Source organism: Simochromis diagramma, unplaced genomic scaffold (genome assembly GCF_900408965.1).
Source record: "Simochromis diagramma unplaced genomic scaffold, fSimDia1.1 OVJJ01000585.1, whole genome shotgun sequence".
NCBI classification, from domain to species: domain Eukaryota; kingdom Metazoa; phylum Chordata; class Actinopteri; order Cichliformes; family Cichlidae; genus Simochromis; species Simochromis diagramma.
In genome coordinates this window covers 2665252-2683009 of record NW_024387398.1, presented here as the reverse complement: position 1 = coordinate 2683009, position 17758 = coordinate 2665252, and the positions used below count along the sequence as shown (strand labels likewise).

The 17758-nt window shown below is 38.3% G+C and overlaps 2 protein-coding genes across 2 annotated transcripts; both read left to right on the top strand.

The window, feature by feature from the left end:
• Positions 1-9242: 9242 nt before the first annotated feature.
• Positions 9243-11290, top strand: LOC120720500 (signal-regulatory protein beta-2-like). Its single transcript, XM_040010226.1, has 5 exons — positions 9243-9702; positions 9889-10233; positions 10334-10447; positions 10713-10759; positions 10867-11290. The coding sequence occupies exons 1-5, from the start codon at positions 9243-9245 to the stop codon at positions 10978-10980; spliced, it is 1080 nt and encodes a 359-aa protein (XP_039866160.1). The 3' UTR covers positions 10981-11290.
• Positions 11291-13586: 2296 nt separating this feature from the next.
• LOC120720568 (signal-regulatory protein beta-2-like) lies at positions 13587-16512 on the top strand. Its single transcript, XM_040010293.1, has 4 exons — positions 13587-13626; positions 13676-13777; positions 15631-15954; positions 16029-16512. Exons 1-4 carry the CDS (start codon positions 13587-13589, stop codon positions 16400-16402), a joined length of 840 nt encoding a protein of 279 aa, XP_039866227.1. The 3' UTR covers positions 16403-16512.
• Positions 16513-17758: the final 1246 nt, after the last annotated feature.

Genomic DNA, 17758 nt, shown 5'->3' with positions numbered 1-17758 from the left:
CAGCAGAACTAGATATACTTTCATCTAAAGACAGAATAAAGAAGATACTGTGGAAGAGAGCGATAGTTTAATAATAACTAATGATTAAATGCAAAATGTTGTTTAAATACTTACATAGTGAGTAAATAGGATAAGTGAAGTCTGTCTCTTGAATCAGGAAGCTTGTTTAACAAAAACAGGGCATGAAAGCTAAAGGCTGATTCCCATTCGACTTTTAGGTAAGTAAGTGAGCCAACAGTCAGAGATCAAGCAAACCATAAAAGTAAAGTTTGTCAGTTTACTGTCAATCTACATCCAAGCAAAGACTCACAGCATTGACCAGCAGCTCGAAGCAATATAGCAGCTTTACTTCATGGAATCATCAAAGGTGTACTCTCAGTGGCCGGGGAACAATATATGAACAGCACCACCAAGGCCGTGTCCTTCCAGAGCAATACGAGAACACAACCCACAAAGGCAATGCTCAGTGGCTAGCAGTGTTGGTCAAGTTACTTGAAAAAAGTAATCAGTAACTAATTACTGATTACTTCCCCAAAAAAGTAATCCCATTACTTTACTGATTACTTATTTTCAAAAGTAATTAATTACTTAGTTACTTAGCTACTTAGTTACTTTGTAAAAACACGATTTACAACCTGAAGAGGTGATAAAGCGATAGATCTTTCAGCCCAATTCTACTTTTTCTGCATAATCCATCATACAAAATGTAATCAAATGGAAAAGTCTCTTTTTTTAACTTGTTTTATTAGTTTTAATCTTTTAACTTTATGCATCAAGCAAAAATTTAATTATCTGCAACATTCTCTGACTTGAATGAATTAGTTTAACCTTTAAACCTATTTTCTGCACATTCCAGCACATAAAATAAAATATTTTTTGTGTTTACACTCAGTCTTTCAAATAGATGCAAGTAAAACACAGCAGAAAATAAATAAAGTCAAAGACTCAGCGGTCCTGTTGCTCTATTTTCACCTGTAAAGCAGGAGTGGGGTAGGCAGAGGTTTACCCTGGTGCAGGTGTGCCGCGGTCAGTTGAAGAATCCGCGAGTTTCTCTGTGAGTTTCCCATTACGTCGTAGCTACTCGGTGCTTGCTCGGAAGTTTAGGGTTTTTTTCGCTGTAAAAAGAAGTTTTCTTCCCACGCACAGCGGACGCTAATGTTTTTGTCACTTTTTATGGAATCAAACTCAAAGTAAGGTCAGTACTTCCACGCTTTAAACGCTGCACGCTCATACTCTCTCCGCACTCGATATATGATCCATTGTTGATCTGCACACAGCTGTTGTCAGGAATGTCACACTCGCTTACGTCACTGTCATGAGACATTCTCGCAAAAAATCACGGTTTTAATAAAGCAGTAACGCAGCGTTCCTACGGGAAAGTAACGGTAATCTAATTACCGTTTTTGCAATAGTAATCCCTTACTTTACTCGTTACTTGAAAAAAGTAATCAGATTACAGTAACGCGTTACTGCCCATCTCTGGTGGCTAGTGGATCTAAGAGCAGACCACAACAACGAACCTGAACCAGTAACCACAGTGCCAGACTTTTAAGAAGGAAGCTTTTCCAGTATAAAGAGCTGGACTGTACCAGGCCCTGACATGATTCACACCTACTGGCTGAAGAAGCTGACTGCACTCCATGAGCATCTGGCAGCACAAATGAACCAGCTGCTGGTCAATGGAACACACCCAGAATGGCTAGCTCAGGGGTCGGCAACCTTCACACCCAAAGAGCCATTTCCATGTAAAAAAAAAAAAAAACACTGGGAGCCGCAAATACTTTGTGACATCTAAAATGCAGATAACACTGTATATATTGTTTTGTTGTTTTTTTACCTTTATGCTTTGTATAATCAATTATAATGTGTTGCTTATGAAATCCATGAAGAGCTACAGAGAAAATTAGATTTTATTTATGTACTAAACACATTTTGATCATCTTGAACTCTTAAAAAAATAATAACAAAAGAGAAACACGCTGAGTTCAAGGTGTCTTTCAAATGAATTAAAAAGCTGAACTTAAATTATCCATGTAGCAGACAAAAAATATTGTGAGGGGTCATCCGTATATCACCTTTGGGCTTTTGGAGCCTTGACCTGAATTAAAAAAATAAATTGGAAAAAAACAATATGTCACTAAACAATGAAAAACAAATATTTGCATAAATATTTATTTTAACTGGTTAATGGGACTTCTGTTCCTGAACCTCTGCGCACAGCGTCTGCAAATTTGGGCTGTACAAAGCAACTTTCATCTTTACGCAGAACTGTGAACTGTCATCTGTGAGGCATGAGCAGTTTTTGTTTTTAACATAGTTCATGGTGGAATAGCTAGTCACATACGTATGCGGATCAATAGGACTCCAAATGTATATTTCTTCATGTTTATGTAGGTGCTGGGGATGGCATTCCATGTTTCAAACACGAGTTTGTGATTCTGAACTTATTGGCCTGCTATTGGCAACATCCTCTGTCAAGTGTTTGAATTGGGACACCCACATATCTTTGTCAACTATGTCAGCCAGCTCGATCTCCAGATCAGGTTGACTTACACCTGCAGTCACATTTAATAGAGATGGATCGATGGTCAGAGGAGGGACAGGGAAGCATAATGTGGGTTTTTCTCTCTGAACTCACTGAATCGTTTCCCAAACAATGCTTGCATTGTGGTGATTGCAGACTGCTAATACTCAGAATTGATCAACTCATGAGCTTGTTTGCACTCCCTTACAGAGGGAAGTGAGAAAGTGTGCCTCTCTGGGCTCAAATACTAACACTGTCATGTCCACCATGAAGTGCAGCTTTTCCAGCCACTCTGGCTGTTCCAGCTCATAAAAGGTGAGCCCTTTGCTGCTCGTGAAAGTTTTCACCTCTCCCAGACATGCAGCAAAGCGTTTCAGCACCTCTCCTCTGGACAGCCACCAGAATCTGTTACAAAGCAGGAGATCAGAGTACATGTGCTCCACCTTAAACAGCAACGCCATTTCTGTGGTTCTGTCTTTGACAGTCTTCGCAGAGAGAGGCATCTCTCTTGTTTTTAAAGTCCGCGATTAGGTGAATGAATCCTTCATATATTCTCCGTCCATGGACAGCTTCCCATGCCTGACTATTTCCTGAGCTGCCACAAAACTTGCATATATAGTTGAATTTGCAGACTTCATCCACTTCTTGAATTGATTTTTACTCAGATCAGCCTTCTCCATCTGCCCAGGCATCATTAAATGTTCTATTTTCTTAGGATATTTTTCTTTTCTTACATTTCCTCATACTTGGCCTACCCGGGGTTGAAAGTCTCGATAAATGCATGGACTTTTGGCGGATATACAGGCTTCTGTGAGTGTGACACTTATTTTGAGCAATGAAAATAATAAAATATAATTTTATTTTAATATTTCAAGATCACAATAATCTTCCAAGTTAGAATTACACTTTTTAAAAAGAACTAACACTTCAGTTAAATACTTATAATGTATTTTTCCCATTCACACAGAGCTGCAGTATAAGGATGAAAGAGCCACGTGTGGCTCTGGAGCCGAGGGTTGCAGACCCCTGGGCTAGCTGAAGGCAGGACACTCCTGATCCCCAAGGACCCACAGAAGGGACTGGTCCCATCCAACTACTGGTCAGTAACCTGCCTCAGTACCACATGGAAGCTCCTGTCAGGCATCATACCCATATGGAAAAGAAATAGTAAAAACTTATATGTGATTACTCATGAAAGTGGCCACTTTCTCATTACTTTCATACATTGTTTTAGTAAGTATCCAAAACATACAAGTTTCACTATATAATTTTTCAAGGGATCTTATATCTGTTTTCACTCTTATATGCTTTTCATACAAGTTTCACACAAGACAGATACAAACTTTATAAGATTTATATATATCTTTTCCATATGGGTAGGGCCTTAGAGGAACAGGCACATGGCTCAGTATATGAGTGGGGCACAGAAACGAATTAGTAGGAATACCAGAGGAGTGAAACACCAGCTACTGGTAGACAGAGCTGTCGCCCGAGACTGCAAGACCAGACTGACCAACCTGTGGACTGCCTGGATTGACTACAAGAAGCCTATGACTCAATACCCCACACCTGAATACCTAGAACTATACAAGTTCAACAGGACCCTGAGAGCCTTCATCAGGAGCTGAATTGGGATAAGTAAGTAAAAAAGTAAGTAAATTTTTATTTATATAGCACCTATAAAGATAAAAATCCCAAAGTGCTTCACAGAAGCTTATTATGGAAATTTTAACAATGACCTGCAACACACCCAGTGAGCTTGATTTGAAGTGAGTTTAATAAACACATTGCAATGTGGAGAGAGCATCCCAGTGAAACACCAGGGCCATCTCTGAATTGTGGTCACACACACATTCACCACTGGTCACCAGTGTGTGAATGTGTGTGTGACTGGGTGGATGACTGACTGTAGTGTAAAGCGCTGTACAAATACAGACCATTTACCATTCAAGCTGCTGTCCTGCAGAACAACTTCAGCTATCAAAAAATACAACAGGTAAAGTTCTTAATGCTATAAATTTGATCGTAATTTTGAATTTTCTTTTAGCGATTTTATGTGTTTTGATATTTATAATATTTTTATTTACTCTATTATCCTAGAATATGGATACGTGGATGTCTTCTGGTGTTGTCTTTACCATGATGAAAGCTGACAGATGTACAAAAAACAACACAAAGGCAGCAAAGAGGCAGCAAATCTACATGGCTGCCAAGGCTTTTGGGCTGAATTAGGTCTACGTATCACTCCTTGGTATGTTGTTCTGTTCATGTTTTTGTCAGTGTTTAATACAGCAGCAGTTTGGTCATGAATGGCTGTTGTTTTACTCTGTCTTTTATCTCATTTACATTATTGCACAAGCACATCAAAAACTATGTACGGGATTGAAAATGGACATTACTAAAATCACATAAGAAGTCAGGATGTCTACCAAATGGGAATTTAAATATGTTCATATATATACCAGTGGAGTGTGTTAATATTTGTAACTCTGCAACAGTGAACTGTAAATAATACTTTTATTACATCATATGTAATGAAATGAATGCATTTTCACCATTTTGCTGCAGTCTTGTAATAAATTGTCTTAATAAATATTGTGTTTTCTTATTGTGTATCAGCATGTCCCACTGAAGTTTTGATAGAGCCCCAGCTCTCCCACAAAATCAGGTGAGCACCAATTTTTAGAAAACAGAAAACATTTACACAGGGAAATGGATTTCTAACATTAACCCAAACTATCTTACTGTAAATTAACACACCTTAAAAAGTAGCTCACAAGGTAGAGGTCATCATAACGGAACGATTCTTAGTTCAATCCCCTGCTGCCAGTGTATTTTGGGGCAAAACGGTGAGCCCTAAGTTGTTCTCTGATGCATTTATTGGAGTGTTAATATGTTTAAATATCAACTAGAAAGAACTTAGCCATAGAAAACATGAATGTATATCTTGCATTCTACATCACAATAAAAAATCTAGAGTTGGGTGCACAAATTTCCATTGATTTTTGATTTTTTTCTAATACACACAAGTTGAACATCTACATAGAGGCTCAAATATATATACAACCACAACTACATCTTTATTATGAACTTTAAATAAAGAATTTCCAAATTTAAACATAATAACAATAATAATAATAACAGTAATAATCCCAGCATTCCCAAGAATATAGGAAGGTTTCAAGGATGAGCTGAACTGGGAGGTATAGACCTGCGTGATGTGCTGTGGAGTTTCTTTGTCTCTGTGCTTTTTTTGTTCATACATAAGACACTATAGTGTCTTATATATATATATGTTATATATGTCTTATAGGGTGGCGGCCCATCTTCAGAGATGACTTTGGCATTTGACCAGCGCGCTCTCTCCATGTTGCGACATGTGAATAAACCATTTCGAACAAGCTCATCGGGTGTTTGCAGTTTCTTTTGAGTTTCCATGACACATCTCAAACTTTAACAGCACAAAATGCTAAAAATTGAGAAATATTTTGTAACAATAGAGTTTTCCATGTCAGAATCATTAAAGCAGACAGCAATCTGCTTTAGTCATGGAGTTTTTCTGCAAAGGGTCATCTGCAGCTTTATTTTACCCACATACGCATTTCTCTGAACAGAGAATAAGGCAACGCTGTTAAATTTACCGAGATCATCAGGACATTTTTGGAGTCAAAGTTGATCAATACCTAGGTCTGTAATCTGTTTTACAGCGTCATGGGCAACAAATCATAACTTGTGAATAGCAGTTGTGGTTAATCTTTTTGCACAGGTGTGGTTGCTCGTCTCTGTAAGCCAGTCATAGGTGCATTATTACTAGCAAAGCCAAAAAACATACATGTAATTTCTCCAGAGATGTCCTTCATAACTGCAGAATGTCAAAGCAGCCTTGGTCTGCAGCTGCATTTTATCAAGCTGAAAGGAGAGGCCGGACCTCTCACCTTTGTAGGGAATTCTAATGTCAACAACCAGGCAGGTGGAAAATGTACATTTCTAGCTGACTGTTTTCACACTGAAATAGTTGTGCTTAATGAAATGTTGGAAATAGGATGCATCCAGATCATCCCGCTATAAAATATCATCTTTAACAGAATCATGATTGTTGAAAGAGAAAGTCCATTTCTGATTTCATTGTCGATTGTGCTGTAAACTCATGATTAAGCACTTAAAATCAGAGGGCCAAGTACATTTTTATCTCCACCAGGTATAAAAAGAATTTAGCAGAGGCAGGCAATATCCAACAGATAGGGGAGAATGCGGGTTATTCAGATAATGGAATTAGAACATTTGTTAGTCTATTGATTACGTTTGTTCTTAGTTTAATAAGGACAGTCTGTAATCACTCATCTGCCTGTTTCCTCAGTATTCAGTTGGTATTCTCTTCTTTACATCTCTACTTTCCCACAGTGTCAAAATCAATAGTGACATCATTACACTAGTCCAGTCATCTCCTTGTTGGCCTTCTTTGAGCCAATCAGCCACTTTGCATCCTTTAAACTGTGGTCATTAGTGATGTGTGATACCACTGATTTCCCTTCCGATCCGATACCAAGTAAAATTCAGGGTAAATCGACACTACTGATCTGATACCGATACTCTGTACAAAAACGTAATGTTTATAATACAATATGTAATTGTATTATGAAATTGTAATAATAATATAATAATAAAGCTTCATAATGATTACAGGACATCAGACTACTTGTTCTTATCGCTTCATAATGCAGAATAATCATATAGAAATGAAAAACCTGGAGCTGTGCGCTATTTGAGCATGTTGCCTGCAGCACTAAAGGACTCAGAGATGTCTGTCTCGCCCTAGCAGCACCTGCCCCTCTCCTCCTCTTCAGTTCACCTCAACATAACCTCGTCATATTCTGTGATATGATTCACTGTGAGGTGTTTGACGAAGTTAGTGGTGTTACCACAACACCTCACTGTCTTGCCACATGTATCGCAAACCGCGTCTTGGCTGTTTGTGGAGGTAAAATACGTGCGCACATCCCTCCGTTTATACGCTCAGCCATTGTTGTGAATGCGCACGCCAGGGGCTGCGACACATTTATACAGCCGTATTTCACACATGACCATGAAAGGCAGAAGCGGAAGTAGTTCCTTCCAATTTAGACGATCTGAATGATAGTTTCTTTTCACTGTGTTCCTGTTAATGAAAAACTACAAATTTACCCCAAAGTACTAAAATATCGATATTTTAATATGAGAATCGATTCTAGAACATAAATTATGGTATCGGAAGAATCAATATTTCAATATCGATCCGCACACCACTAGTGGTCATTCTCCCTTTAAGACTCTCATTTGTGAAACCAACCTCACCCATCTCACTCAAAGTTCCATTGAAGCAATTGAATTGAAGCATTTATCATAGAGAGTACAGCATTCAGTCAACCCAGGTATTTGGCGATCCCAGCAGTGAAAACTCAAAGGTGAGCAGAAGGATGATTGGACTAGACCAGTGATTTCAGCAATGAGCTCGGCAGCATGGGAAAGTGGAGGCGATGTTGCATCATGCAGGTCATAGGAACAAAAACTACTGGTGAAAAGTATAACTTTATTACAAAAGTTGGGATTTAAAAGATAGGGAGCATATCCAGTGAAATGAAATATGCATTTTCAGATTTTATGCTTGAGTTATGAACCAGCTTAACTTCTGTGCTTCTTGTTGTTTACGCTTTGCATAGATAACAAGGAGGAAAGGCTCTGTGGGAGGTTTGCTGGTAAGCCTTTGCTGATAGCAACTTTGTCAAACCTCAAACACACTTTGATCATTTTTTTTAAAAAGTTCAGAATCAAAGGAAACAGCTGAAGATGTGGGTATCTGACACTGATGCACCTTTGACACCTTTTCGGTGAGGTGTTTTGGGAACATTGTATATAAGATAGATTCCTGACACGATTTATAAGCAGTAGAAAATAGATGTATGAATTTAATTTAATTTTTAACTTTAACTTTAATTTGAGATCTCAAAGCAGTTTGCAAGTTAAAAATAAATTATGGGCATTTAGAGTGTATTAAATACATTTAAAAACTAGAGATTAAAAGATTCAGAAATCCTTTCTGTTTTTTGTTTTTTTCCTATTTCCCATTTCTCTCTGTGACCTCTGACCTCTATCCGTGTATTTCAGTTCAGAGGAAGTTTATATGGTGCACATTTGAATTTGAAAGAGGGTTTGGTCAGTGCCCTATTAAGAAAAACTGTCTTGACAAATAATGATTTGATTTCATGGCTACTATCATTACACATGATACAAGAGTACCATTGGCTTTTAGTTTTTCTGGATCCAGCTGATGTGAAAGAAGTCTTTCTAATTTAATTGAGGAAGGATAATGACAGCTAAAATCTTGCAGTTGCCATTATCCTGTCTTTACCTCTAGCTCCACCATGGGGTAAACCTGGGTGATATTTAATGCGACTGCTGAATCGTTTGCCACGAACTTTGCCACATTAATTGGAAAAAGGACATTGGCTCTGCTTGTTCTTTTGTCCCCTTTTGTAATGCGTTTCTGTACATCTGAACAGTTGAAAGCGAAGTGATATGCTTCACAAAGCCCAGGATGAGACCAATGTGACAGGAAGTGTATTTTTCAGTCTTTTCAGTGTTAACCAATCAGATACATTTTAGCGTCTGACCTAATACAATCATGCCACCTCTTTCACTCACTAAAACACCAGTGAAGTCCTGAACGAGGTGCAGTGTCAAGATGATCATCGTATGGATGACATTGTTTGTTCTTCGGCAAGGATGTAAGGGTTTTTTTGTTATGTGGAAAAATTTGCGTGCATTGATTGTTGCAAGAAAAAGCTTTTTCCATTTTTATATATTTTTTCTTCTTTCAGATTCTCTGGTTCCAGTGAAAACAGTTCAACTTGGTGAACCAGTGACCTTAACATGTGCTTTGCCCAAAGGGCTCCAGAGTGGAGAAGTCCACTGGTACAAGCAGAATCACGGGGATACCCTAAAGTTAATTATGACATTGTTTAAATCTACACCACCGGAATATGGTCCTGCATTTTCTAGATCAAGATTTGAGGAACATAATGATAACAATTTCAGCAATGTGACTATTTTGAAGACCGTCCAAGAGGACGAGGGAATCTATCACTGTGGGCTCACAGAGTGGATTAGGACTAACTGGAGTGGCACATATTTGTTTGTAAAAGGTAAGTGTACATCCTTAATATAAGCTTTAAAAAAGCTCTTTTGCCTCTCTGTCTCCTTTTTTCGACCTGGACACATTTTGTTACATCCCCCTCATCCCCTGAACCTTTTTAGGGGAACGTAACACTCATTTACAATATTTTTCAGCTACTATGACAGCGCAATGTCTTTGCATTTTTATTACACAGGAAACAATCAGAAAGCATCAGTAGTTGTTCAACAGCTGACAGGATCAAATCCAATCCATCCAGGAGACACAGTGACTTTCCAGTGTTCAGTCTCTCACTCTGTCAACAAGACGTGTCCAGGAGGTCTCAGAGTTCTTTGGTTCAGAGACAGATCTCATGAATCTCATCCAGTCATTTACGCTGATGTAAATACACATGATGAATGTGAGAAAAGATCAGACACTCAGAAAAGATGCATTTATCGCTTCTCTAAGAACGTCAGCTCCTCCGATGCTGGGACTTACTACTGTGCTGTGGCCACATGTGGGGAGATATTATTTGGAAATGGGACGACACTCAAACTTGGTATGATTTTGTGTTCAGTACTGGTGTTTATACTTCAAATATGTTAAAATACGAGTGATGAGACATTCTGAGAACATATTATTTTGTTTGTTTTTTATAGAGCAAGCCAAAAAAATTGAGTTTCTTCAAATAGCCTTAATAGTCTGTTTGGCCATTTCTGTCTCTGGGAATATTTTCCTTGTTTGCAAACGAAGAATATGTACACCAATTAAAGGTAAGAGCTACAGGTATCTAAGATTATTCCATTACACTTAAATAATTTAAAGACTAATCATTTATATAAAATAAATCCATGGGGGAGATAGTCATTGTATGCACTGCAAATATTATTAACACTCCATGGTTATTATTCCTATGTTAATTATTGGAAAAAATTATTTCTATCACTGAATTTTATGGTTATAACAAATTCAGAAGGAAACTGCATATTAAGTGCATTTTAGTAATATGTATTTGTTACTATGATCTCATGTTTATAGCAGAAAGTGCAATAACTGAAGCACAAAATGACGCCTTACGCCAACTGGTAAGTAATAAAAATATTGGTGCTTAGTTAAAATGTCTGAAAAGTTAGTATAACCATCTAAACCAGATTAAGAAAAATTTGTTTTGTCTGTTGTACTTACAATGCAGACCGAAGCTGATGAAGAACTAAACTATGCTGCACTAAATTTCTCTGAAAGAAAAACACGAGGAAGAAAGAAGCGAGAGCCGCCTGAGGAGAGCGTCTACTCTCAAGTTAAATGATAGAACTGAAATTTCAAGTGAGCCTGACATCCTGTTACAGACCCGGTGTTTGAAACTCTTTGATTTTACTCTTTTTAACTTAAAGGTCTGTTTTTTACTTATTATATTTGGACTCTCAAAGCCCGTAACATACTTTTGTTGCACTTTCTGTCATCCCTGATTGAACTGTATGAACTTGTCATCCTTTCTGCAATAAATCAAAATTAATTCTCCTGATGCTTTTTATGTGTATTTAATGGCATCTAGTTATCAAAGGTATAATGCAGTATAATGTGGTTTCAGGTCATTTGTGAATTTAATCCAGCAGGGAGAACGAAAAATCAAAGAAAAATTTGTATACAGATCAAAGGTTGTGATGCTATGCAAAAATTGAGACTATTTTGATGTAATGAATTGCTTTCTTCAGTGACTAAGTAAGTAACATACTATATTACTTTTAAGAAAAGTAGTAATAAAAGTAGTAATGTGTAATACATTCACTTTTTTTGCATGACAATCCCAACACTGACACAAGCATTGTGTGCTATGAACTCATAAAATCCTTACTAAGTAAGCTTGCAAGCTTTGGCTTGTAATTTTGTGCTCTGTGTTCCAAATATGATTGCTTTTAGCTCGAGAAGACTAGTATGGCAGAGGCCAAAATGCTAAGATTGAGGTTTTAAAGCACCACAAACCAATTATGGATGACTACATGCATTATTTATATAGTTTCATGTACTTTCACGTACTCTTTCATGATCACTGGTGATGGCAGGGATGTAGTTTGAACAAGTTGACATCTTTGCGCTCAGACTCCTGATCACCACAACAGACCAGCTAGGAACCATGGCCTCAAACTTGGAGTTGCCAATTCTCCATGGTTATTTGGACATTTAACATAATGATTGGGCAAGTTACTTTAAAAAAGTAATCGGTTAAAGTTACTAGTTACTTCTTCAAAACACTAATTGTAAATTAATTAATTACTAGGAAAAGTAATTATTGCGTTACTTAAAAAAAAATGTTTAAATAACAGACAGGCTGATCACATGACTGTCAACATGTGAGTTAATCAACACATTGCGTGCTGGACTGCAGGGTGGCAACCAGAGGAGGACCTGCCCCTGCAGCAGATTGTGTGATTAATATTGATTTTAGTTCTTGCTGTTAAGCCGACCTAAACATACCATTTAATAGGTTTAGAGGGCAGTTACTTTGGGCCTGGTAGGTTTGGACAGATTTTTTTCTTTAATAAATAAAATCATGATTACAAATTTTGTGTTTACTCTGGTTGTCTTTGTCCAGTTTCAAAATGTGCCCCTGTCTTTATTAAGGCTTTCATTGTTAATATACTAGAAATGTCCTAGAAAAGTTATTAAAAGTTTATTTACACTGCACTCCTCTACATGTTAGCAAAGCTGATTAGTGAGGGAAAACTTACCTGCTCTATTTCCCTGCCTCTGTTTATGCAGACATCTGGAAATGTCTATAACAATTTAACAATATCATAATTGATATAAGAGGAGTGAAAACAGAGCCAGAGGCAGCTTGACTACCAGCCTAATCTCTCTTCAGTGTCCCACAGGGAGCATGTTTATTCACAATGTATATCATCATCAGAATCAGAATACTAAAAGGAAATTATGTGGTTACAGTTGCTCCAAGACAATAGCTGTAACAGACTGGATTAAATTAAATAACACAATATATTACAAAGTTAAGAAATATAAGAAATAACTCTAATATATACAAATAGCTCAATCATAAATATCCAGTATATTATAGAGGTGAAATATACATGGTTGACAACTGTAAAACTTTGTTAATTTTACTACAGAGCATGTGCAAAAATGTGTAACTATTGCACTGTGAACTGTGCATTAGATGGAGGAGTTGTACAGGGAGATTAGTGGTGCATTTGGTTAATCTCAGCCTCTCACTGAACATGTTCCTGTGACCTGCCAGCACATAGTGGAGTGGGTGGGAGGTATTGTCCAGCATTTTTTTGGACTACATCCGCCTCTCCTACACCACCTTAGGGGAGTCCAGCTCCATACTCACAACATTACTGGCCTTGTAGATCAGTTTATTGACTCTGTTGGTATCTGCCACCCACAACTCGCCACAACAGACTCATAAAAAATATTGGGCATTGTCATGTGTACTCCGAGGTATTTGTAGTCCACCACAGTGTCCACATCGACTCCCTGGATTGAAACCGGCGTCACAGGTTTGGTCCTCTTAAAGTCTAATTTCAAGTCTTTGGTCTTTGTCACGTTGAGTTGCAGATGATTTTGCTTGCACCATTTACAAAGGCTTGAACCGCAGCCAGGTACTCCATCTCATCGCCCTCACTGATGTATACAACCACCACAGAGTCATCAGAAAACTTCTGAGGATGGCAGGTCTCTGTGCAGTGGCTGAAGTCTGTGGTGTAGAGGTTGAAGAGGAAAGGGGAGAGGACAGTCCCTTGTGGTGTGCCTGTGTTGCTGCTAACCTTGTCAGACACATAATGTTGAAGACACACATGTTGTGGTCCACCTGCATTGCTGTGGGCTTATCACCCAGGAGGGTTGGCCTGATGTTATTGAAAACATGACCCTCACTGTGCTCGCTGGCTGGTCCAGATGGGCATAGAGCAGGCAGACAATGGCGTCCTCAGCTCTGGTAAGCTGGTAAGAGAACTGAAGGGGATGCTGATGTGGCCTGACAATAGGTTGGAAGCTGGTCAAGAATGACTCTTTCCAGGGTCTTCATGACGTGGAAAGTCAGTGCCACAGGCTCGAAACCCTGGAGCCAATGGGACGTGGCATCTTTGGTACAGGAACGAGGCATGATGTCGTCCACCTCAATGGGACCCTCTGCAGACTCAGGCTCAACATGAACAGTTTATTAAAGAATCCATAAGGCTGGGCTGCACAGGCCTTGAGGACACGGGGACTCATCCTGTCTGGCCAGCAGACTTGCCTGAGTGGAGTCTTCTCATTTGTCTTTGCATCTGGTCGTGAGTAAAAGTAATCGGTGGGAGAGGGGTGTCACGGCACTCCACACCACTCTCATGCGCTTCTGCTGGAGTTTTCACTCCAGCTTTCTCCTGTAATTTTCTTTAGCCTCTCTGATCTTTCCCTTTAATAACGCCATAGACCCATTCTCACCTCCTCTCTATTGCCTGCTCGGAAGGCCCTCCTCTTGTCTTTGAGGAGTGCTTTGGTGTCTGTTAGCATTGATTTGAGCTATTGCCCTGTAAAATCTGTCATTGAGTCTGTTTGTCCGCCACCTCAGCAAACTGAATCTAGTGCCAGACAGCAGCAGCTTAACACCCGGTGTCCTGCAATCCTGCAGGATGCTGCGTGCCCACTTGAGACAGTGAGTGCTGTACAGGTCATAGAGGGAGGGAAGAGGATGTCCGATGATATTTTGGGCCATATTAATGACCCTCTGAAGTGCCTTTTTGTGTGCCATGGTGCAGCTGGAGAACCATAGACAGATGCAGTATGTCAGCACACTTTCAATGAAGCAACAGTAGAAGACAATCAGCAGCCCCCACTTCAGGTCCACTTTTCTGAGGATTCTCAGTAAGTGGAGAAGCTGTTGGGTGTTCTTTACAACCGCCAAGGTATTTGAGCTCCATTGGAGGTCTATGTCTATGTGCACAGCCAGGGACTTGAAACTGGACAACCTTTCCACGCACTCCCCATTGATGCTGATGGGCTGTAGCACAGACTTCCTCCTTGCTGTCTCAGGTGGAGCAACTCTTGTTTGGAAGTGGAGAAGACAAACAAATGGACTGGGGTGAGCCTTAGTCAGTCTTAAAGATACACCACAGTACTCCCCCAGAAAAAAATTGGAGGTAAGGAACCTGATGGTAGTTTGAGCCGGGGATGAAAAAGAAAACCTTTTGACAAAAAAATTGATTTCATAACTACAATCATGATACCCATGATCTCTGAATAAGGGTGTACCTGGAGCTAACTAATAGAAAAAGAGCTTGCATATTGTGATTATCAAAAAAAAATCACAAATAAAATCTTGCACTTATTATTCTGTTAGTTCAGTCTGCTCTTCAACTCTTCCAAGGAAGAAATTTCATGACCTTCCCACCAAAGAAACATTGCAAATTTACTCGAAACTGTTACAAAGTGTTACAAAGTGTTACATATCTGGGGTATATCTTGTTGTATGTACCAATAATTATTATCCATGGAGCCATGCTTATTGCTTGAGAAGATGAATTACAATCACAAACTCGAATATAAATATGAAAACTGAACAATCTGAACAACTGCAATAGAAGATGAAAAAGAAAAACCTCTGGTTGAGATCAATGTGACAGGAAGTGTACTTTTGAATCTATTAAGTTTTAACCAATCAGAGCTATCATATGCATAGATGGTCTTACCCAGTCACTCATCTCACTTCCTTCTCTCACAGAAATAGCAATGAGGTTCCTAAAAAGGAGTAGTATCAAGATGGTGGGGTTATGGATGACATGGCTATTTCTTCATCAAGGACGTAAGGGATACTTTTCTCTGTTCATAAATCTGATATACGTTGTTATTGTAAAATATATATGTGTAGAGTTATAGATAATAACAATAATGTTTTTGAAATGATAACAATTTAAAAATTTTCAAGAAAAATTTTGTTTTTCTGTGTTTTGTTTCAACTCAGACTCTCTGGTGCCAGTGAACATAGTTCAACTTGGTGAAGCGGCAACCTTAACATGTGCTTTACCGAAAGAGCTGAGCAGTAAAGCAATCTACTGGTACAAGCAGAACATTGGAGAAACTCTTAAATTGATATTGGCACTGTATAAAAATACACCACCGGAATATGGTCCTGAATTTTCAAATTCAAGATTTAATGTAAATAATGATAAAAATTTTAGCAACTTGATGATTCTGAAGACAATCCAAGAGGATGAGGGAATCTATCACTGTGGAATCACAGAGTGGATTGATGCTGAATGGAGTGGGACATACCTGTTAGTGAAAGGTAATTTTGCACCCTAATTTATCAAATATCTTCTGAGCATGCTTTGAAGAATGTTTGTGTTTTGTATTATAAAGGAAACATTCAGAGGACATCAAACTACTCTGTTGTCCAGCAGCCGACAGAATCAAAACCGGACCGTACAGGAGACACAGTGACTCTTGAGTGTTCAGTCCTCTCTGAGTCTCAGAATGAGGCATGTCCAGGAGATTATAATGTCTTTTGGTTCAGAGCAGGATCACACAAATCTCACCCAAACATCATCTACTCTGATGGAAATAGAAAAAACGAATGTGAGAAAAGATCAGAGACTCAGAAAAACTGTGTTTATCACTTCTCTAAAAATATCAGCGCTTTTGATGCTGGGACTTACTACTGCGCTGTGGCCACATGTGGAGAGATTATATTTGGAAATGGATCTTCAGTGGAACTTGGTATGATTATGAATTAAGTACTGGAATTAATACACAATAACATGTTATTCTAAAATGAGGCACAAGACTTTTTGAGAAGATTTATTTGTTTTTATTTTCCAGAACAAACAACACAATCAATATCTATCCAAATGACCTTATTAGTGCTCTTGTCCATTTCTGTCATTGGAAATGTTTTCCTCATCTTCTACCAAAGATTATGGAAACCATATAAAGGTAAGTTTTATAGAAGTTATAGTCTTTCTTAAAGGCAAAAATGATCTCATTGCACTTGGAAAATGAAAAATAAATATATATTCTATATGTACATGTCAGACAAATTCAGGAACGAATGCCACATCAAGTGCATTTTTGACCTACTGTCATATTTACAGGAACAGAAAGTGCTATATCAGGAGCACAAAACGACAAATTGCACCAAGCTGTAAGTAATAACAAATATTGTTAGTTAAAATATTGTTTTACCAGTTCTTTATTACAGTTTTTGCTCATGGTTTTAATTATCAAGCAGGGTGAAGCTGATGAAGAGCTAAACTACGCCTCAATTAATTTCTCTGAAAGAAAAACAAGAGGAAGGCGGAAGAGAGAGTTTGCTGAGGACAGCGTCTACTCTCAAGTTAAATGTTGAACTTCATGACAATGTTGAGCATTTCCTGAATTTTAAAAGGAACCTCATATTCTGTTATTGACCTTATATTTGAGACTTGGCAATTTGTTTGTTCCACCATTTGGGCTCTCAAAGCCTGTAACTTAGATTTATTGCATATCTGAGGGCAAAATTTGAAACTGTACGTAGTCCTTGTTTTTTTTTTTAATTTTGAATTAATAAATGTTTCTTTAATTCCTCCAATGCTTTATATGTTTGGTCAACGGTATCTATTTGTTTCTGCTATTTTGTGACTTCAAACAACAGAAGGAAAAACAGGTTAAAGCTCTTTTTTGTGCAAATTTAAAATTCTGATGTGGAAATTGAGACTGTGTTTGAGAAACATTTGACAGAATATAAAAACATAAGAAAATATCTGCATACACGCAACAAATACTTTATTACATACACCTAACCAGTAGTGGGTCAAATGCAATAGTTCATTATGACATAGCCAGTGTTGGGGACTGTATTCCGTTACAGTTACCATTTAAAAAAGCGGTACTCAGGATACAGTTACTTTGCTGAAGTAAATGGATTACATGGTGGTCTTTTCCTGTTTTATATGTTAGGCTATGCCCTCTGGAAACCCAAACAAAACAGGCAATAAGAGGCTCTAATGCAGGGGTGGGCAATTCCAGGCCCCGAGGGCCGGTGTCCCTGCAGGTTTTAGATGTGTCCTTGAACCAACACAGCTGATTTAAATGGCTAAATTAGCTCCTCAACA